This window comes from Drosophila melanogaster, chromosome X (genome assembly GCF_000001215.4).
Source record: "Drosophila melanogaster chromosome X".
Classification (NCBI taxonomy): Eukaryota; Metazoa; Arthropoda; class Insecta; order Diptera; family Drosophilidae; genus Drosophila; species Drosophila melanogaster.
In genome coordinates, this window is record NC_004354.4 from 6,279,654 (window position 1) to 6,294,355 (window position 14,702).

Sequence of the window (14,702 nt, forward strand, 5' to 3'; positions counted from 1 at the left end):
GTGTATAAATTTGTATATACATACATATGTATGCATGTAGACGCACAGACATCTTCTTGTGACGTTCTTTGTTTGGCGAGTTAATCGACCTTTTTTTGTTTTGACGCCGCCTGGGAGATTTGTCTTCGCTTTGGTCATCAGCCTTTAGACAAGAGAGCCCAACAATTTAAAATTTCCCACCAACCCACTCGCACATAAGCCAGTATGCGTACAATGCTATTTCCATATGTACATATGCATTACAATTGCATCTGGAAAGTTCCAGGAATGGAAGGGTCTGATGAAATCTGATGTATGCTGATTTCAGCAGCTTAACCCTTGATGTAACCCCTTAAAATAGTAAACGTTATTAACTCTTTAAGTACAAACTAAAGATATAGGATAATATATACAATTATTCAAATAATTGTCATGAATTTCTCATACTAACAATCCAGTGTACATGTATTCCCCATGATATGACAAAAAAAAAAAAACAAAATAAAGTTTTTCCTTCCAAAAAAGTGAAGTTTTTTTTGGAATTGGTAGCTTCTTACTATAAAATAGTTCCAAGTTACACGAGATTTCATTAAGTTTGCTTTATATTAAGAAATAAATTAATGTATTTATGGATCCAAATATAAGAAATGTTTTACAATTATGGAATTCCACGCAGCTGGAGATGCCCAGCGTGTTCAGCGAGTGCGGGCAGTTGGCGTTCGTGCAGGTGTTGCAGCCCCCCAAGTGGGGCATGTCGCTGAACGGCGGATGGTTGTAACAGTACGGGCAGAACGGATACGAACGCCCCTTCACGCCAGTGGAGAAAGCCAGCAGATCATCCAGCGGGCACTTGAACTCGCGATACACCTTCACATTCCAATGGGCAGGGCGTATGTCTCATCGCAATGAGAGCAGTGCAATCTTGCCGGTAGAGCAGTGCAATGCCCGACTCGGCCAGCGGCGAGAAGGATACCTGAAACAGTGCGTCCATGCTGTCGATGTTCTTCACAAAGTACATAAACTTCAGCTTGAAGATCTTGATGGCGTGTCGCAAAACATCCTGAAAGTTAGCCGATCCCTGGGCAATCAACGTCAGCATGCGCTCCACCTCCGTTCGCATGGTGAACGTGGTGATCTGGGGGGATTCCCTCCTTGTCTAGGATCTTGGCCTTGACGTTCCCAATGGTATCGGATGGTCCAACCTCCAAAGTGATGGTCTTGCCGGTCAGAGTCTTAAAGAAAATTTGCATATTGGCTGCGAGTGGAGAAATGGAAAAGGAAAAAAGTTGGCTGAGTAATGGAAAGTGGAAGGAAATTGATTTTCTGCGTAGTGACCCAATTCCCGCGACCCAGAAGAGTATTTTAGCATACACATACAGAAAACAAACATTATTGGTTTTTTCGTTAATTTACAGTAAATTTAGGTTTGGTGACTAATCTCTAACTTAGTCAAAAAAAAATAATAATAAAATCCCCTGGAACTGGGCATACACACACACACACACACACACGACAAGTGTGTTCATGCTCAAATTCGAATTTGGATTAATTAATTTGAATTAAAATTAAAATTTGAATTAAGAATTTAAACATGTTTTGATTCTTTCGGAGCGGAACAACCTCTTAGAAAGGGAAAAGGCTTAAAGGTCGCGGACAGACAACTAATCATCCTCTCGCCGTTCTGATGCCTAAGCAAAGGCTCTGGTGTCCGATTAGAGGCGGCATAAACCTCCACCGGTAAAACGCCAGGGAGAAATCCGTGGCCCACAATGGATCCCTTTCTAACGTTGGTGACCAACAAGCCGTAGTCCGCCCATTAGATCAGATGGACAGAACAGGGGAGGCAGTGCCCGATCCCAACGACCCGTTCAGGAGGAGCTACAGCCTATCGAGATCCCCTACAAGAGGAGTCCGAACTCCAATTCACGGAGCGAGGGGTGAGCAAGCAGCCGAAAACTAGCGACTGCAGTGCAGCTGTAGATGTGGAGACTTTGGCCCCTACAGCTTCTATGACTGCCACAAGCCAGAAGACGATGGACTTCATTAGCGTGCCTCCTCAAGGGCGGGAACAAAGTCCCCATCACGATCTCCGCATCGCTCGTCGGATCTGACCATGACCTGCTCACCGATAAAATACTTTGACTGGCAGTGCCGGTGAGCTTGACAAGGACAGGAGAGAGATCAGAGATTTTTGTTTAGTACGTAGGCATAATTCTCTAGCTGAGAGTTATGAATCGTGCATGCCATCTACGGACGGTGGACGGTATCTTTGAATTTCATTTTCCTGCCGTATATAAAAAAAACACACAGATGCATGGAATGCACCCTTTTTCGCTTACTGCACTTGTTGCTTCGGCATTTTAAAAGCAACTAAAAAAAACTATGAAACACTTGCCAAACTAACCGGAATTTTTTTCCTGTTTCGCACAGAAAAGCTAATTTATTTCTTTACATTTGGTCTGCACTTTTTGAAATATTCAAAAACTTGCTTTCTTCACTTGCTCGGACGTCCGCTCTCTACGACTTTTTCACAGCTTACGATTCGTTTTACAGCAGCGCGCTGGTATTTATAGGTATAGGTATAAGTTGACTGGAAATTCGCCGCCTGCTCTCTCCCTCACGGTGGGTTAATTTGTTTTCGCTCTCTACCACTTAAAGTGACTGTGAAGGGTCGACTCCTTCTGGATGTTGTAGTCGGACAGAGTACGTCCGTCCTCCAGCTGCTTTCCGGCGAAAATCAAACGCTGATGATCTGGGGGGATTCCATCCTTGTCGTGGATCCTGGCTTTGACGTGTTTGATGGTATCGGATGGCTCAACCTCCAAGGTGATGGTCTTGCCAGTGAGGGTCTTCACAAAGATCTGCATGCCACCACGCAGACGCAGGACCAAGTGAAGGGTCGATTCCTTCTGGATGTTGTAATCGGACAGAGTGCGTCCGTCCTCCAACTGCTTTCCGGCGAAGATCAAACGCTGTTGATCTGGGGGGATTCCCTCCTTGTCGTGGATCCTGGCCTTAACGTTTTCAATGCTATCGGATGGCTCGACCTCCAAGGTGATGGTCTTGCCAGTGAGGGTCTTCACAAAGATCTGCATGCCACCACGCAGACGCAGGACCAAGTAAATGGTCGACTCCTTCTGGATGTTGTAGTCGGACAGAGTGCGTCCGTTCTCCAGGTGCTTTCCGCCGAAGATCAAACGCTGATGCTCTGGGGGGTTTTCCTCCTTGTCCTGTATCTTGGCTTTGACGTTTTCGATGGTATCGGATGGCTCGACCTCCAAGGTGATGGTCTTGCCAGTGAGGGTCTTCACGAAGATTTGCATGCCACCCCGCAGACGCAGGACCAAGTAAATGGTCGACTCCTTCTGGATGTTGTAGTCGGACAGAGTGCGTCCGTTCTCCAGGTGCTTTCCGCCGAAGATCAAACGCTGATGCTCTGGGGGATTTTCCTCCTTGTCCTGTATCTTGGCTTTGACGTTTTCGATGGTATCGGATGGCTCGACCTCCAAGGTGATGGTCTTGCCAGTGAGGGTCTTAACGAAGATCTGCATGCCACCACGCAGACGCAGGACCAAGTGAAGGGGATGTTGTAGTCAGACAGAGTGCTTCCGCCCTCCAGTTGCTTTAGTTGTGGTGACTAATCTCTAACTTCGTTAAAAAAAAATAAGATCCTCTGGAACTGGGCATACACACACACACGCACACACACACACACACACACACACACACAGATAGAAGCATGGAAAGTACCGTTTTTCGTTTGCTGCTTTGCCATTTTCAATGCAACTATGAAAAACTATGAAGCACTTGCCAAACTAAACTCACCTTTTTTTATTGTTTCGCACACAAAAGTTAGTTTATTTCTTTACTTTTGGTCGGCACTTTTTGAAATATTCAAAAACTAGGTTTTTTCACTTGCTCGGACGTCCGCTCTCTACGACTTTCACACAGCTTATGATTCGTTTCGCAGCCCCGCTCTGGTATTTATAGGCAAGCTGACTGGAAATTCGCCGCCTGCTCTCTCGATCACTCGGACGGTAGGTTACTTTGTTTTCGCTCTCTGCCGCTTAAAGTGATTTTGGTCAACAGCCTTTAGACAATTTCCAATTTCCCCACCAACACACTCGCAAATAAGCCAGTCTGCGTACACAGATATTTACATATGTATGCGACTTAATGCATCTTGAAAGTTCCTAGAATGGAAAGGGCTGATGAAAACTAATAGTAAACGTTATTAACTTTTTGAGTACAAACTTTAAAGATATAAGATAATATACACAATTATACAAATAATTGTCATGACTTTCTCATACTAACATTCCAGTGTACATGTATTCAAATGTACCCCGTGCATAAATATTAAAAAAATAAATTGTACAAAGTCATTAAAAGCAATCCTTTAAAATAACACAAAAACCCTTTCTCAAGAAAATACATGGGGGTCCGCCTTTGTGACCTAAATTAAGCCAATTTCCGACCAGTGAATGTAAGGGTACAGAGAAATTCAAATGTATTTACTCAATTTTTATTTATTTCTGTATAGTTTACCCCTACATATGAACATTTTTTTTATTTATACTTTAAAAACTCTTAAAACTAAACAAAATAAAGTTTTTCCTATAAAAAATTGAAGATTTTTTGGAATTGGTAGCTTCTTACCATAAAATAGTTCCAAGTTACACGAGATTTCATTAAGTTGCTTTATATTAAGAAATAAATTAATGTATTTATGGATACAAATATAAGAAATGTTTTACAATTATGGAATTTAAAAAAATGCTACCCTAATATTTATTTATGTCCAAAGCCCCTTAAAGACAGAATGAAATGGAAATTTTATTTATACAATTTCGTTTTTATTAGGCTTTTTTTTTCTTGTTTAGTTATTGTTCTTCTAAATGCAATTCAGTGTCCTCAAACGAAATACGACGCCAGTTGTCCCATCTTATCCTTGGCCACTCGACTGCCACGCACCCCGCCCCCAGCATTAGGTCCACCGCCAGCCGTAACCGCTCCTCCGGAGCCAAAAGCCGCCCCGCCCATTCCGCCACCGCCTCGACCTGCCTTGCCGCCACGGAAGCCGCCGCCACTGCGAACTGGTCTGGATGCCACCGCCCGATGCTTCTCGACCAAGTGCGAGAAGTCTGCGGAGCAGAAGATGCAGCCGCTCTTCTCCTCGCTTCCGTCCTTGAACTTGCTCTTGTCCGACTTGTAGACCACATTCACCTGCTGGGCGCCACACTCCTGGCACTTGGCCTCTGCAAAATATAATCAAATGTTTGTATAATCGTCTCACAAATGACATAAGGGGGGTTGTGTGAGGGTAGCAACGCCAACGTACCTTCCACCGTGATCTTGGTGGCTCCCTTGAAGCAGTTGATGATCACGTCGCAGCGATTGCAGCCCAGCTTCCAGGTTGGCGCAAGCGTACAATCGAGCACCAGGACCCCGGTGGGGCACTCCACGCAGCTGGAGATGCCCAGCGTGTTCAGCGAGTGCGGGCAGTTGGCGTTCGTGCAGGTGTTGCAGCCCCCCAAGTGGGGCATGTCGCTGAACGGCGGATGGTTGTAACAGTACGGGCAGAACGGATACGAACGCCCCTTCACGCCAGTGGAGAAAGCCAGCAGATCAAAGTCGTCCAGCGGGCACTTGAACTCGCGATACACCTTCACATTGCCAATGGGCAGGGCGTATGTCTCATCGCAATGAGAGCAGTGCAATCTCGCCGGTTTGGTCTGCAATTAAACGTTAGCAGGGAGATTACAAGTTGAACGGTGACTGACAGGCAGATTGACCCACCTGTATGTACTTCATGTAGCGCCTACACTTGCCGCAGCGCGAGTGCGCCTTGCCCGACTCGGCCAGCGGCGAGAAGGATACCTCAAACAGTGCGTCCATGCTGTCGATGTTCTTCACAAAGTACATAAACTTCAGCTTGAAAATCTTGATGGCGTGTCGCAGAACATCCTGAAAGTTAGCCGATCCCTGGGCAATCAGTGTCAGCATGCGCTCCACCTCCGTTCGCATGGTGGGCAGCACCAGTTCCGGATCGATCTTCTGATAGCCGTGGACCAGCACAATGCCCAGCGTCGTTGGCATCAGCTTGCGACCGTTCTCAATGTGCACATAGTTGCGCTGGCAGATGTTGTTGATGTGCACCGGTATGGAGGCATCCGTCCCGATGCCGTGCTCCTCCATCAGTGTGATTAGCTCCGATTCGGTGAGATAATCCGGCGGTCCTGTCTGGCTTTCGATAAGTCGCACATCGTTGATGGCCACCTGAGTGCCCTGAACGAACGGCGGCTGGGGTTCGTCCTTGCCGAAGGCCGACCACGTCATCACCTTGGTGAAACCGGCATCGATCAGCACACTGGCCGTGCAACTGAATGTCTCCATGCCAACACTCAGCTTTGCCGTCGTCACGCGGTACTTAAGATCCCTCGACACCGTGCCCATGAAGTGCCGGCAGATGAACTCGTAGACACGCCAGGTGTCGCGATCGAAGTCACTGCGGTTGCCCAGTTTCATTGGCGTGATGGGTGGATGGTCGCCGGCATCCTTGCCCTTTCGCGGCGTCTGAATGTCGCCCAAAATGGAGCGCGCCTCCTCACCGAAGTCCGCCGATGGCTTCAGCACGTGCAGCACGGCCGGCAGATCGAAGTTAGTCGGATACTGATTGGTCTCTGTTCGCGGATAGCTGATGTAGCCCTGCGTGTACAGGCGCTCAGCTATCTGCATCGCCTGGAAGGGTCCGATGCCCAGTCCGGAGCTGCAGATACGCATCAGTTCGACGGTGTTCAGTGCCTGTGGTTTGCTCTTGTAGGCCTCCTTGCTGGCCACGCTCTCCACACTGAAAAAAGAAAAGAGAGGAAGTGGTCACTAGATGGAAAGGGAAAAGATAGTCAATTCTTGGTGAGCTTTCTTAAATTCTGGGGATCAGCAGCATTTTGTTTGTTTGCATTCGTTATGAACACAAACAGAAATTATGCTAATTCGGCATGATTGCTTCTCTGGCAGATACATAGATGATGTAGGCACCAGATTTGGAAGGAATGGCGTAATGGGTGGAAAAAAAAGAGTCAGCTGTCTTTCGAGTGACCAAAAAGTGGTTATAAGCAAACGGAAAAGTGACGAAAGCATGCTTATTTATAGACTAGCCGTAGTGACAGCAGCCATGATTAGGTCTTACGTGGCCTTCTTGTGCTCCTTGACGCGATTCAGCAGCATGATGGCGATGTCCTTCTTGAAGACCCGACCGCGCGCCCATTCAAGCGTGACTTCCGGCTGGCCGGCGAGGAGCTGCAGATGCCAGAAGCTCTCCGGCTTAAAGGTCTGGATGTCGTCGTGCCGCTTCACGCAGAAACCGAGCGTGGGCGTCTGGCAGGGACCGTAGGAGATCAGCGACGAATCCAGGTCACCGTAGCGATCCTGAAAGAACTTCGTTTGAAAGCGGGTAAAGGCGCAGCCAATGCGCAGGTCCAATTCCTGCCGGGCGTCCACCGACTTGGCCTCGTTCTCGTTGGGATGCCCCAACGTCTCCATGGCTTTCTTGATGTCCTTCTCCGTGATAGCCGAGAAGTGGGCACGGTATGTCACCTGATCGCTGTACACATTGTTGATGACATGCTTCACGGCGTCCATCACCTCGAAGCAGATGTTCTCGCCCTCCTTGTCGCAATCCAGCCAGAGCACCAGATAGTCACAGCCGCGCGCCTCGTGGGCCAGAAATTTGCGCATGTTCTGCTTGGGATTCGTTTCCTTCTTTTCGGTGGCACAACCGAAGAGCTGGATGGGATCCACCTTGTCCCAGCAGTTGTACTTCTTATTGAAGTCCAGCGACATGACATGACCGCACACGGAAGTCATCCGGAAGTGGACGCTGCCCTCGTTCCGAAAGTTGCCCGTCCACTCGTGCGTGGAGCAGCCGTTGCCGGTGCCTGGAGAGGATTACATACAATTTCGGTTGCTTGCTGAGTTTGGGAGTTCGTGTTGATCTACTGGCACTTACCACGCTTGGCCGTGCAGCGTCCGTTTGAGAGAATCCCCGCCAGCGAGGCCGCCAGCGAGGGCTTCTCGGCCACCATCAGCACGCTCTTCATGGCCCAAATCCAAGTCCCGCAATCCAATGGCCTATATAATTGATGATGAGATTTTTGCAGCGCTTCCTCCTGCCCACTCGTTCACTCGCATGGGATTCGCCGGTTTCGTGCTGCACACACACTCACACAAACGCACACGCACAGCATAAACGCACACGAACACGGGCTAATGGATGAATTGGACTTCCTCGCTATACATCCGTATAATCCCCTCTATTTAACAAATTTCACGGGCATTATTTTCCAGCCAATAATACGGTCTCACTGCCGTTGGCAGCAACAGGGTCACACTACATTCTAACGAATGCATCAATTGGTCATACCGCAGCGTGCAGCCCTGGTGAGCAGATCTTATCGCTCGTCGATACCAGTAGTCAGTAGTTGTGCAAACCTATCGGTGGCTATCGAATCGAGTCGCAAGAATGTGCACAACAATTTCGTTCGCGGAACCCGAAATCGTGCTCGGCCATGGCCGCAGGGTGCTCTTCGTGAACCCCGACGACCTGCAGATATTCAAGGAGATCGAGCTGCCGCCCGACCTTGGCCTGAAAGGCCATACATCCCAGTCGCAGGAATCGTGTACAGCCGCAGCAGCCGCATCCACAGCCACAGCCGCATCCGGTCAGGCACCGGGTGGCAAGGAGCAACAGCTTGCCAATCAGCCAGAGGAGGGCGGAACCTCTGCCAGCGCCTCCGGTTTGGGATGTGCCACCAGCACATCGGTACAGAATGTGGCCTACTCGCCAGACGGACAGCTGCTGGCCGTGACCACCAGTGGAAAACAGAAAGCTCTCCTGCTCTATCGTTCACGGCCGGAGAACGCCCGCCTGCTCTCCGCCCGCCCACTGGCCCGGGCGTCCAGTGCCCTGCGCTTCTGCAGCGACAGCAGCTCCATTCTGGTCACAGACAAGACTGGCGATTGCTATCAGTACGACTGCGTTGAGGTGGAGGCTCCGCCGCGCCTGCTGTTGGGCCATTTAAGTGTGGTATACGACATCCTGTGGTCGGAGGACCAGCAGCATATCATCACCTGCGATCGGGATGATAAGATACGCGTGACCAACTATCCCGCCACCTTTGACATCCACAGCTATTGCCTGGGCCACAGGGAGTTTGTCTCAGGCCTGGCACTGCTCACGGAGCAGCATATCGCCTCCGCTTCGGGGGACAAGACCTTGCGCGTATGGAACTACATTCAGGGCAAAGAGCTGCTGCAGCACGAGCTACCAGCACCGGCGGTTCGTTTATTGGTACGCCAGCTGGAGCCGGAGAAGGTCTTCCAGGCGGCGGTGCTCTTCTACGAGCACGTGGACGCCCTGGGATTGTATCGCCTGGAGCGCAGCTCCGATGACACCTGGAGCGTGACGGCCACACAACTGGTTTGCGCCGAAGCGGGCTCATGGAGCATTAGCAACTTTACTTTAACCAGCGACCGGATCTACATCACCGGCGCAGAGAACGAACGCTTAAGCTTGCGCGTCTACGACATCGCAACTGGCCAGCCGGCGAGCAGCGGCGTGCCCGAGGGCTGGCTGAAGATGGTGCTAGACGGATTGGGTGCCAACGAGGAGGGCGCACCGCCATTCATTCCCGAGGACTTGTCCGTTTGGTTTAAGAAGCGCTTCGACAACGTTAGCGACTATTTGGAGCGCAAGAAGCGGCGCATCGAGGAGCAGCAGCAGCAGAAGTGCGGCTAATCCCCGGGCGCCCACATACCCAAAGGAAATTAAATGAACCTAATCTTTACATAGCATTTAATTAGCATATGGAGAAGAAGCAACGGACTTTGTGTGACAGGCCCGTTGTGGGCATAATATATATATATCTGTATATGTGTGTAAATGGTGTATGGTTATCTCTATGGGGGGCGGTGGCGAGCACTGGCTCCTAGACGGGCTTGTAGTCCAGCTTGCTCTCCAACTTCTTGTTGTCCGACACCTTGCGCACCGCCTTCATGAAGTCCTCCTGGATGACGTACTCCCGCTCCGCACTGGATTTGCAAGAATAGTTACATTTTAGGGAGCTTATCAAGCGGTGGAAACTTCGCACTTACCGAATGGCAAAGAGACCCGCCTCCGTGCAGACATTACGCAGATCAGCGCCATTAAAGTTGTCCGACAGCTTGACAATGGCCTCGTAGTCGATTTCGCCGTGCTTGGCGATCTTCAGTGCGTGAATCTTGAGAATTTCCAACCTAAAAGGAGTTGGGGTTTTACCATCAGTATGACAAAGTATGTAAGTATCTAATCTGAGAAATCCCTATTCATATTTCACCAAGAAGACATCAAAGATAAGAGCCAATCAATGTGGGAATATAGCTTACCTAGCCTGCTCGTTGGGCAGCGGAATCTCGATCTTCCTGTCCAAGCGACCCGGACGCAGAAGGGCAGGATCGAGGGTGTCCGGACGATTGGTTGCCATGATCATCTTGACTTGGCCAAGCGAATCGAAGCCGTCCATCTGGTTGAGCAGCTCCATCAGGGTGCGCTGGATCTCGCGATCGGCAGAGGTGCCCTCGGAGAAGCGCCGACCACCGATAGCGTCGATTTCGTCCATGAAAATGATGCAGGGCTGATGGTCGCGGGCATAGTTGAACATCTCGCGAATGAGACGCGCACTCTCGCCAATATACTTGTCGACAATCGCCGAGGACACGACCTTGAGGAAGTTGGCGTCCAGCTGGGAGGCCACTGCACGGGCCAGCAGGGTCTTGCCGGTGCCAGGAGGTCCGTACAGCAAACAACCCTTCGGTGGCGTGATGCCGACGCGCAGGAAGAGCTCCGGATTCAGTAGGGGCAGCTCGATCACTTCGCGCAGCTCGCGAATTTGGTCGGTTAGGCCGCCGATGGCCGAGTAGGTGACATCCCCGGGATCCTCGTGCGACATATTGTACACCAGTGGGTCCACCTCGCGCGGCAAGTAGCGCATAATGGTCAGTGTGGTCATGTCGAGGGCCACACGAGTTCCGGACTTCAGCTTGGCTTTGTCCAGCTGCCGGCGGCAGCCGACCACGTAGCGGGGTCCATTGGTGGCCTTCACAATGACTGTGTGGCAAGTAAGTAGTTAGAATAGAGGCAATCTTAGACAGAATATGGGAGAGTTCTCACATTTATCCTCGGTCAGCTGCTTCAGCACCTCACCAACGATCTGTCCCACGCTCTGCAGGGCCTTTAGATCGTTCTCCGACTTGTCGTACAGCTTGGTCAGATCCTTGATCTCCTCGCGCTCTGAAAATAGCCAGGTTAATACGCATTTGCTGGCGGAGATCAGCGGATAGACGAACTTTCTTTGAGGCGTCCCTCGATTTCCTTGTGCTCTAGCAACTTCTTTCGGTACTCGGATAAGGCTTTCACCCGCAGATTGTCCGGCATCGGTGTGGCGGTCACGGTCATCTTGTTCGAGGATTTACGCTGTACTTTCGGCTGTGCAACGCTTAAAATAAATTAAATTCAGAAAAGTAGTGAGTTGCAACTTTTGTCGCAATGCAGTGTGCCCGTAACGTGGCACGCAATAAATGTACACTTACTTCGGTATATTTCATTTGGCATATACCAAATGCGGTGCGTGCACTGGCTAAGTGCAGCGTGTGACTGGCCACACCGCCAGCCGGCATAATTCTTATTGGAATTATTGTGTTAAGCGAGAATAATTTTAATCTAAATTTAAATTTAACTAATGTATAATTTACGCCTGCTACGAAATCTCCTGCCGATCGCCGGGCACGCCCATCCGCGCTGGCTGGCTAGCCAGCACAAGCGGCGCCCGCAGCCGGGCAGCCTGCCGGCCGATCGGCTGGACCAGCTGCGCAGTGATCTCTTCGAGCGTCGCCATGAGCTGAGTGGCGCGGAGTGGACGGAGGTGCGGAGGTCGCTCGTGGACGGGTACAAGCACATCAACGGGCACAACGTGGACGCCGTCATTCTGGGCGTGTGCAGTGCACCCAACCAATTGTCGTTGGCCAAAAGCTATGTGGAGTTCCTGAGGAGCAGGGGCTCCAAACCGAATGCAGCGACACTGGGTCGCCTGCTGAGGGTCTACAATGCCGCCTACCACGAGCGACCGCTTAGCGAGGCGGAACAGTCGGAGATACTGCAGATCTGCCGATCATTGCAGGCGGAGCACGAAACTCTGGACGCCAGCAGCTGCGAGAATGTGATTCATGGACTGGTGGCCACCAGCGGCGATGATTGGCAGCGCGGACTGCCGCTGCTCGAGATGATGAAGGTCACCAGTACGCCCAGTGTGGCCGCCTACTCCGCGCTGGCGGAGAAGGCCTTCAGTGTGGCGACACCGGAGCAGGAATTGGCCTGGCGCCTACTGGAAGAGATGGCCACGGCACGGAAGCCGCCCAAATGCGAGGTCTATCTGGCGCTGCTCAATCGACTGGCCAACGAAACGGCACAACTTCCTGCACAGCTTAGCCTTTTGTTGCAATTCCTCGAACGCCATGAGATTCTAGTCAGCCAGCGGGTGGCGATACGATTGCAGGAGCTGTCCAGCCAGGTGCCCCAACTGTTGCACACCAGGACCACCCATTTGGGAGGTCTGGGCAAGTGCCAGTCCTGCCAGCAGCACCTCCAGCCGGTGGCCATCAGCGATGAGGAGTTCCGGCAGCTAAGCGAATGTTTTCTGGAGCGCGTGCTCATACGACGAGACGTCTTCCAGCGCTCCACGCCCGAGGAGGTGGCCAGGTTCAAGAAGTTTGTCGAAAAGACGGCGCCATACGACTGTGTGATCGATGGCCTCAATGTGGCCTACTCTACGGGCACCAAAAAGACGCCGCAGCAGCTGGCCAAGCTAGTGGCTACGGTGGTGCGTCATTTCCGGGAACAGGACAAGCGTGTCCTCGTCCTGGGACGCGAGCACATGCGCAACTGGTCCAAGCAGGCCATGCACTATGTGCACTGCAATGCCAGCCTCTTCTTGACCAGCAATCTGTAAGGGAATTCATCTCGAATTGGAAAGGGATAGGTAGACTAATTCGTTCGTTCGTTTGCTTATAGGTCGCACGATGATCCCTTCCTGCTGTATGCCACGCTGCGCAGCGGCCAGGAGACAGACTTCTTCTCCCGCGACCTGATGCGCAGTCACGCCTTTCATCTGGGCACCGAGCTGAAGCCCATCTTTCGTCGCTGGCAGCAGGAGCACCAGTTCTCCCTGGTCACCCAAACGCAAACGGGTCAGATTATAGTCAAGGAGCCCGTTCGTCATCGGCTGTGTGCCCACCAAGTGGCGGACACCTGGCATGTGCCCTACTGCGCGCAGTACACGCCGCATCCCACAGACAGCTTCGAGGTGCCCGCCAACTGGCTGTGCATCCAGATGAAGGAGCAGACGATACCCGCCACCAAAACCAAGACCAAAACAACGAGGTGACCATGTGAGCAAGACTTCTTATGCGAATAAATAGTAGCCAAATGTTAACACGAATACACTGAAGGAGCCGTCCTAGTCGCAGTCATAGCGGGTGCACTTCTCAAAGGCTCCAAGACCCTGCGGCTGGGGCTTCTTGCGACGGCGCTCGTACAGCAGCTTCTTCTCGGCGGCGCACATGAGCCGACGCTTGATGTGATTGTCCATCTCGAAGTCCAAGTCGGCCGGCTTGGCCAGCTCGTTGGGATCCCTTGTGGCTGCCGAGTCCAGCGCCTTAATGATCAAACTGAGCAGCGCGTGCGCGAGGCGATGGCACACATCGTACTCGATGGCATCCTGGCTGGTGTAGTAGATGGCCGACTGTGAGGTGGGCTGCACACCAATGGCCAACAGGATGTTGCAGAAGATGCCGCGCTGCATGCGCGCATACGGATCCACCAGCTGCGGCGGAATGCGCATCGTTGTGGCCAGATGGGAAATGAATTTGGCGAACTTCTTGATGAGCACGTTCAGGTACTGGGTGCGGCACTGGCGCTCCAGCTTGGTCAGCATGTTGTAGTACAGTTCCTGCTTGCGCTTCAGGAAATCCTCCTTCTTTCGCTCCTTGGTCTTGTTGCTCTTAAGGATCTGCTCCAGCTGTCTGTTTTTGGGAATGAGATGAGATGATTAGATCGCGTTAGCAACTGATGCAAGCGCTGCACTTACTCCGTGGTAATGGCTTTGTATTTGCCCAGCATGCGCTTGATCCGCTTGGCCCGCAGCTTCGGATCGTATACATCCTTGAACTGCTCGTAGTTGTCGATGAGCGTGTGCAACTTGGGCTTGGACAGGGCCACGTCGTAGGGCTTTACCTTGGGCGGCAGTGTCGGCTGGTAGGCCATGCGCCGCACATACAACTCCAGCTTGTCCAGTTCCTCCTCCCGCCGCTTCTTTACGTTCTCCTCTGCGCACACATCCGGATCCTCCTCCTCGGGCAGCGACTCCGTCGACGTGGGCATCGGCTCATCCCAATCCGAGACATTGGAGCTGGCCATGGCTGAAGAGTACTACACGGAACTGAACTAAACGAAACGAAACGGAACGGCTCGTCTCGGCTTGGTAAATTTGTACGTATTGGAAATTTAGCTTTGAACTTGGTTACTTATAAACACAAAATAATGTTTCGAAATCTTTTTTGTGTACGAAAAATTTGGGTAAACGGGAGCACTAACAATTTTATGTATTCACGCTGCGATAGTGGATCACCTTATG

At 51.2% G+C, this 14,702-nt stretch overlaps 6 protein-coding genes, 1 long non-coding RNA gene and 1 pseudogene across 9 annotated transcripts, besides 2 other annotated features; 3 read left to right on the top strand and 5 right to left on the bottom strand.

Annotated features, from left to right (window-relative positions):
* The first annotated feature begins 26 nt into the window (after nt 1–26).
* Nucleotides 27–359, top strand: lncRNA:CR45530 (long non-coding RNA:CR45530). The gene has a single exon (NR_123811.1). It is a non-coding gene; the product is annotated as a long non-coding RNA:CR45530 (long non-coding RNA).
* A 220-nt stretch (nt 360–579) lies between these two features.
* On the bottom strand, nt 580–1,099 carry CR32745 (annotated as a pseudogene).
* A 427-nt stretch (nt 1,100–1,526) lies between these two features.
* Nucleotides 1,527–2,097: a mobile genetic element.
* Nucleotides 2,098–2,282: a mobile genetic element.
* A 101-nt stretch (nt 2,283–2,383) lies between these two features.
* On the bottom strand, nt 2,384–3,922 carry CG11700 (uncharacterized protein). The gene is made up of 2 exons (NM_132078.2): nt 3,805–3,922; nt 2,384–3,627 (listed from the first exon to the last, which is right to left on the bottom strand). Exon 2 carries the CDS (start codon nt 3,528–3,530, stop codon nt 2,625–2,627), a length of 906 nt encoding a protein of 301 aa, NP_572306.1. The 5' UTR covers nt 3,531–3,627; nt 3,805–3,922; the 3' UTR covers nt 2,384–2,624.
* Nucleotides 3,923–4,484: 562 nt separating this feature from the next.
* On the bottom strand, nt 4,485–8,337 carry Top3beta (Topoisomerase 3beta). 2 transcript variants are annotated; one of them, NM_001298009.1, is made up of 5 exons: nt 7,988–8,337; nt 7,169–7,916; nt 5,779–6,829; nt 5,321–5,714; nt 4,485–5,237 (listed from the first exon to the last, which is right to left on the bottom strand). In NM_001298009.1, exons 1-5 carry the CDS (start codon nt 8,076–8,078, stop codon nt 4,894–4,896), a joined length of 2,628 nt encoding a protein of 875 aa, NP_001284938.1. In that variant the 5' UTR covers nt 8,079–8,337; the 3' UTR covers nt 4,485–4,893. The 2 variants fall into 2 exon arrangements, with proteins under 2 accessions (NP_001284938.1, NP_511059.2); NM_078504.4 differs by having other exon boundaries at nt 4,818–5,237.
* Nucleotides 8,338–8,446: 109 nt separating this feature from the next.
* Nucleotides 8,447–9,909, top strand: wuho. The gene has a single exon (NM_132079.4). The coding sequence runs from the start codon at nt 8,501–8,503 to the stop codon at nt 9,773–9,775; it is 1,275 nt and encodes a 424-aa protein (NP_572307.1). The 5' UTR covers nt 8,447–8,500; the 3' UTR covers nt 9,776–9,909.
* On the bottom strand, nt 9,817–11,592 carry Rpt4 (Regulatory particle triple-A ATPase 4). The gene is made up of 5 exons (NM_132080.4): nt 11,362–11,592; nt 11,186–11,305; nt 10,402–11,122; nt 10,132–10,272; nt 9,817–10,068 (listed from the first exon to the last, which is right to left on the bottom strand). Exons 1-5 carry the CDS (start codon nt 11,468–11,470, stop codon nt 9,966–9,968), a joined length of 1,194 nt encoding a protein of 397 aa, NP_572308.3. The 5' UTR covers nt 11,471–11,592; the 3' UTR covers nt 9,817–9,965.
* A 57-nt stretch (nt 11,593–11,649) lies between these two features.
* Nucleotides 11,650–14,524, top strand: mldr (mulder). 2 transcript variants are annotated; one of them, NM_001258620.2, is made up of 2 exons: nt 11,650–13,015; nt 13,082–14,524. In NM_001258620.2, the coding sequence occupies exons 1-2, from the start codon at nt 11,754–11,756 to the stop codon at nt 13,452–13,454; spliced, it is 1,635 nt and encodes a 544-aa protein (NP_001245549.1). In that variant the 5' UTR covers nt 11,650–11,753; the 3' UTR covers nt 13,455–14,524. The 2 variants fall into 2 exon arrangements, with proteins under 2 accessions (NP_001245549.1, NP_572309.2); NM_132081.4 differs by having other exon boundaries at nt 13,082–13,500.
* CG15892 (uncharacterized protein) lies at nt 13,453–14,690 on the bottom strand. Its single transcript, NM_001031870.2, has 2 exons — nt 14,157–14,690; nt 13,453–14,091 (listed from the first exon to the last, which is right to left on the bottom strand). The coding sequence occupies exons 1-2, from the start codon at nt 14,483–14,485 to the stop codon at nt 13,527–13,529; spliced, it is 894 nt and encodes a 297-aa protein (NP_001027041.1). The 5' UTR covers nt 14,486–14,690; the 3' UTR covers nt 13,453–13,526.
* Nucleotides 14,691–14,702: the final 12 nt, after the last annotated feature.

Excerpts from the sequence above, each read along its gene's own strand:
- wuho (NM_132079.4), top strand. The coding sequence starts at position 8,501 with ATGTGCACAACAATTTCGTTCGCGGAACCCGAAATCGTGCTCGGCCAT.
- Top3beta (NM_001298009.1), bottom strand. The coding sequence starts at position 8,078 with ATGAAGAGCGTGCTGATGGTGGCCGAGAAGCCCTCGCTGGCGGCCTCG. Across the intron at positions 7,917-7,987 it reads ACGCTGCACGGCCAAGCGTG|GCACCGGCAACGGCTGCTCC; the intron begins GTAAGTGCCAGT and ends AATCCTCTCCAG. Across the intron at positions 5,238-5,320 it reads CACCAAGATCACGGTGGAAG|AGGCCAAGTGCCAGGAGTGT; the intron begins GTACGTTGGCGT and ends TATATTTTGCAG.
- Rpt4 (NM_132080.4), bottom strand. The coding sequence starts at position 11,470 with ATGACCGTGACCGCCACACCGATGCCGGACAATCTGCGGGTGAAAGCC. Across the intron at positions 11,123-11,185 it reads GCAGCTGACCGAGGATAAAT|TCATTGTGAAGGCCACCAAT; the intron begins GTGAGAACTCTC and ends CTTGCCACACAG. Across the intron at positions 10,069-10,131 it reads GCGGGTCTCTTTGCCATTCG|TGCGGAGCGGGAGTACGTCA; the intron begins GTAAGTGCGAAG and ends TTGCAAATCCAG.
- mldr (NM_001258620.2), top strand. The coding sequence starts at position 11,754 with ATGTATAATTTACGCCTGCTACGAAATCTCCTGCCGATCGCCGGGCAC. Across the intron at positions 13,016-13,081 it reads CTCTTCTTGACCAGCAATCT|GTCGCACGATGATCCCTTCC; the intron begins GTAAGGGAATTC and ends GTTTGCTTATAG.
- CG11700 (NM_132078.2), bottom strand. The coding sequence starts at position 3,530 with ATGCAGATCTTCGTTAAGACCCTCACTGGCAAGACCATCACCTTGGAG.